This window comes from Myotis brandtii, unplaced genomic scaffold, assembly GCF_000412655.1.
Source record: "Myotis brandtii unplaced genomic scaffold, ASM41265v1 scaffold390, whole genome shotgun sequence".
In the NCBI taxonomy this organism is placed as follows: domain Eukaryota; kingdom Metazoa; phylum Chordata; class Mammalia; order Chiroptera; family Vespertilionidae; genus Myotis; species Myotis brandtii.
This window is the reverse complement of record NW_005364954.1, coordinates 1,460,642-1,465,715: the sequence shown is the minus strand read 5'-3', so window position 1 is coordinate 1,465,715 and position 5,074 is coordinate 1,460,642. Positions and strand designations below refer to the sequence as shown.

Below are 5,074 nucleotides of genomic sequence, written 5' to 3'. Positions count from 1 at the left end.
AAAAATTGAAGTCTAAAAAAATCATTACCAATGAGATGAAGAAGGGAGGAAAAAAGTGGAGGAAAAGGGATAGAATTCAAACTTTTAATATTATATGTTGTTTTACAAACTTGACTTTTGCATCACGGAAATATTTTACTTAAGTATAAAACTGAATGGATTTTTAAAACTCTGTAAAAACAAACACAACTAAGCAAATGAATCTACACGTAAAACCACATGGGGAAGAGAAATCCAAATTTCTCCGAACACAAGGATTTGATGACACGTTCATAGAGGGAAATACTCCGAGGATGAAGAGAGCTTAAAAAACTTAAGCCCTGGCCGGTGTGGCTCAGTTGGTTCAGTGTCGTTCATCCATGCACCGAAAAGTTCCCGGGTTCGATTCCCGGTCAGGGCACATGTCTGAGTTGTGGGCTCGATCCCTAGTTGGGGATGTGCAAGAGGCAGCCGATGGATGTCTTGCTTTCACATCAATGTTTCTCTCTGTCTTTTCCTCTGCCTTCCTCTCTCTCTAAACATCAATAAAAAGCCTTTAAAAATAATCTTAAAACTGTTTACAACCATCCTACTGCAGCTGGTAGTGTTTGTGGAATTACCACTTAGACTACTGTATGCGAACGGAGGAGAACGCAAATGAGCGTTTGCGTTGGTGTCACTGAGAACTGGAATTTGGGGGAGGGAAAAAGGAGGTGCAGATGTAAGATAGATGAGGTTAAGTCAGAGCACATGTCCTGCCTGTGAAGTGAGTGGCCCTGTGCGCGCATGATATGGATGTATATCTCCCAGCTCCGCCCCCCGGAGTGAAGGCCGAGAGACAGTGAGAACCCCACAGCAACAAGCACTCCCAGGGTCCAGATTGGGTTTCAAAATACCAATTCCTACCAAAATCACATGGCTGAAACCTAGGGGAGAAAATGTGCAAGCCGGGAACATCTTTTCACATCAGAAAGCAAGGAGATTACCAGAACCTACTGAGCTTATGTCGCAAGACTCCGAAGCTTACAGGCGTTTGACGCCAAGCTGTGGCTCTTACCTCTACACTCTATATATGTGACCTCACTCAGCTGCTGTCTAACTCATATAGATAACTATTATCTATTAAATGACAGCTCTGGAGCTTGAGTCTCTCAGGGTCCCCTTTCTTCCAGTGGCACTGCCGGGACTCAGATTTAAGAATATACGGTCCCCAGATTGACTCTTCCTCTCCGAGCCGCACAATCCCACTGCCTGTCTGTATCAGGCCCAGGAGTGAGTGAGCGCCTGGAGACATGACCTCAGTAGTCCCTGCCCCCAGGTGTGGCTTCCTCGGCCATAAATGGAGATGTGAGGCAAAGCCCAAACCTCCAGCTGCAGGTGAATGAGGCCGAGGTGGGAGGTGTGGGATGCCTGCTCTCCCTGCCCAACCTGCAGAGCATTCTCCTGCCTGGAGGAGGAGGAAGGGTTGGGCATATCGCTTTCACATACGTGTAAGATGGCATTCTCCAACTATTCAGCTATTATATGATCGCCCAGTCTCTCCGGAGATGTGTCATTACAGTGCTCCCACCGGGAGGCTGCTGAGTACCAGGCACCAGTGGGCGTTGTCAACAAACACAGGGGGCCTGAGTCACCAAGGGGAACCGGCGGAAGCAGGTAGCAGACCCAGGAATGGGCAGGCTTGATCCGGAAGGACGGGGCCCGACAGGTGCTACGAATGGGTGACACCTGAACCGATGTCGTTCTGCGGGAAGCCTCCTCCAGCAGCCAGGCAGGCGCCACGCGGGTGGAGCGGGAACACGCCCGTGTCTGTCTGGCTTTCCTTACTGGCGTTGTGACCTCGAGTGACTTGAGTCTCTGCTCCTGCCTGGGGACCAGATGGATAACAATCCTTTCCTTGTTTGTCTCAGAGGCTTGTTTCCAAAGCAAACCATGCATAGCTCATGACTTTTGAGCATGTACTCTGTGTGCAAAGTGCTGGGATAAGTATGTTATAGTTACAATCTCATTAAGAACTATAACAGCCGAAACCGGTTTGACTCAGTGGATGGAGCATCGGCCTGCGGACTCAAGGGTCCCAGGTTCGATTCCGGTCAGGGGCATGTGCCTGGGTTGCGGGCACATCCCCGGTAGGAGATGTGCAGGGGGCAGCTGATCGATGTTTCTCTCTCATCGATGTTTCTGACTCTCTGTCTCTCTCCCTTCTTCCCCCTCTAAAAAAAAAAAAAAAAAAAAAAAAAAAAAGAACTATAACAACCCTGTATATTATGATCACACCCATTTTATAGGTGAGAAACAGGCTCAGAGTTGAGTAAAGGACTGAAAGCCACACAGCTGGGGTTTGAATCTCATCTGGCCCTGGCCAAGCCTGTGCCTGTACCTGCTGCAGTTATGGGCTGTGATTATGTCATTTCAAAGTCTTCGGAATGTTAAAAAAGTACACTATCGGAAGTCACTTACTCAGACCCTCGCTGCACTTCTATACTCTTACTTTATACACACTCTGAATGGGCTTAGGTTACCTGTGTGCCCGGGACACGTGGAGAGTGGAATAAATTAAATCGGAATGTTAGAATGTTAGAAAGGGACTGAGGAAGGGGTACGACAGGGCACCCAGTCATGCCTTAAGGTGGCGGAGGAGACGGGAACGTCTTTCTTTTTGCGGATTGAGGCCCCCCGCTTGGAACTTGCTCTCTCTGAGGGTTTTCACTTGTCGCCTTAAATCCTGGCTGACGGAGTGGGTATGGTGTTCCGTAGAATTGCCTTGTCTGATTGTGGCTCCATAGCCCTCCAGTGGGTTGCCACTTGCATGTGAGCCCCAGGAGTGGTCCCCCGAAACCAGAATCCATTGGGATGTGGCAGACACGACCCAGCTCTCACAGACAGCCCAGTCCAGGAGAGCTAAATCTGGGGATTCTGGGAATGGCTAGACTTTGACATTTGGCTTATGGTTTCACCATCAAACCAGCTAAAATTGAAAAACAAGTTGGAGTCTTACGGCAGGGATGCACCCCCTGCCCCTCCCCCCACCACCATTGTGTTGCTATGCACACACGTCCTCTCTGTTCTCCTCCAGCTGAGGAAGTGGGAAGGGTGGGCTCGGGAGGCAGGGCTGGGCTGGAAGTCTGCTTCTCTTGCTTCCTTCATCTGTGAAGCGGGATTGACAGTCACTGCCATCGCAGGGCGCGGGTGCGTGAGTGAATGAGAAGTGGAGGTAAGAGCCAGGCACTTAGTAGGAACTCGGTACCTGTGAACCCTTCCCCCCTTGTCTTGCTCGCCAAGCTTATATCTCTCTTTCCTCCCCCTTGACTGCACTTCACCACCCCCTTTATGGCAAACAGCTCTAGGTTCTTGAGGTTTGGGCTGTTTCATCCCTGGCTTCTCAGGGTTCGTTGCCTCCCCGTTCCCATGGTGATTTCTCAGTGATCTGTTTCTATTTCTGCTTTAGCTGACGTCTTCTGTTTTGTTTTGTTTTATTTTGCTTTCTGGTTACTTTTTTGGAAGTGTGCACAGACCAAGGAAAGACGGACAGGAGTCCAGAGGGGAGCATGGGCCGGCAGGGTGTGGCTCTGCAGGGGGTGGGAATCCCCCAGGGATGACATTACCGCGTCCATGGTCTCGGTTTGCATGGAGAAGTTCTACGGGGACAGCAGGTGACACCAGGTGAAGCCTGCTGAGATGCTCCCATGCAGAATATCTTCTCGCCCCTCCGACTCTTGAGGTCCTTGGACAGCCTGTTCTCAACTTGGCACATGCCCCCGTGGCATTACTATTTGGGGCTGCTCTCCTCTGAGAGACTGGAACCTTGGGGCCAGGGATGGGGTTCTGGACAGTGCTATGCACAGTGCCCCCCAGACCCTGGCAGAGGAGAGGCTCAGAGGGAAGTGGCATCATTCGGGTAGGCGCTTTATCTACTCGGGACACATCAGTGACGAAGCACTTCCTATGGTTACGTAAGGCCATGAGCAAAACGCTGCCCAATAATAAATGATTCTTCCAAATGCCCTGCTTAGGTGTTCCTACCTTTTTAGAAATGAGGAAACTGAGACTCAGGGAGATAAGCAACACGCCCAAGGCCACCAGCTGCCGAGAGGCAGAGGCGGGATGGGAACCCCGGCTCAGCTGGTCTGGCACCCAAGTGTCTGCATGCACAGCTCTGATAGTCACAATTTCATCCAGGCCATGGAACTGGGAGAGATCCGTTTCCCTCAAGCAGAAATCAAAAGCTCTGTGTTTGTCTGTTTGTTTTGTTTTAAGGACAATGGTCTCTTTGAAAGAGCTATCCTTAAGCCGTATTGTTTACCATCTTCTCCAGCTTCGTGTTTTATGAAGTGGCCTATATTAGAAATTGATTTGTTGGGAATCACAGCTTGCTGCGAGCAGCTACTAGTCATGTGCTGCAAAGAAGAGCCAGCTTTACGACAGCGGGAGATGCCAGGCAACCAAAGGCAGGCCGAGCAGAAGGTCAGATTACCTGCTGTCCGTGGTAGAACACAGCGAGGAGGAACATGGCCATCAGCAGCAGCGACGCCTCCTTGGTCCCCAGGAAATCTCTGTTGGAAGAAGAAATGCAAATGGCAACCATGAGGGGACTTCAGGGACACGCGATAGGAAACTGAGGCTCAGAAAGGAGCAGCATTAAAAGAAAGAGCACCCGCTAGTTCATAGAGGCAGCTGGGGGTGGGGGGTTCCACTTAGGCTAATTCAGAAATCCGTTGGCCCCCAAAGGCACGAGGTCTCTTAGGTCACACCTGGGGGAAGCCTGTGGAGTCTAGCACTCAGACAGTGCGCTCACATGTATAATGTCATCTCTCACAGATGCAGAGACAGACTGGTGGCTGCCAGAGCGGGGAGGGGCTGGGGACTGAGTGTGAAAGCTGAAGAGATTGAGAAGTACACATTGGTAGTTGTAGAATAGCCATGGGGATGTAAAGTACAGCCTAGGCCAGTGGTTGGCAAACTGCGGCTTGCAAGCCACATGTGGCTCTTTGGCCCCTTGAGTGTGGCTCTTCCACAAAATACCGACTTCTGCGCATGGGCCACGAAGTTTCAATCGCACTGTACATGCGCACCCACACGTGGTATTTTGTGGAAG

At 50.5% G+C, this 5,074-nt stretch overlaps 1 protein-coding gene across 2 annotated transcripts in view; it reads right to left on the bottom strand.

Annotated features, from left to right (window-relative positions):
• ADCY8 (adenylate cyclase 8 (brain)) overlaps nucleotides 1-5,074 on the bottom strand; it is a 141,309-nt gene that overhangs the window by 14,379 nt on the left and 121,856 nt on the right. For both annotated transcript variants that reach the window (XM_014544993.1, XM_005872786.2), the window contains exon 12: nucleotides 4,454-4,532. In XM_014544993.1, the coding sequence (XP_014400479.1) occupies nucleotides 4,454-4,532 (79 nt within the window). The remainder of the gene's footprint in view (nucleotides 1-4,453; nucleotides 4,533-5,074) is intronic.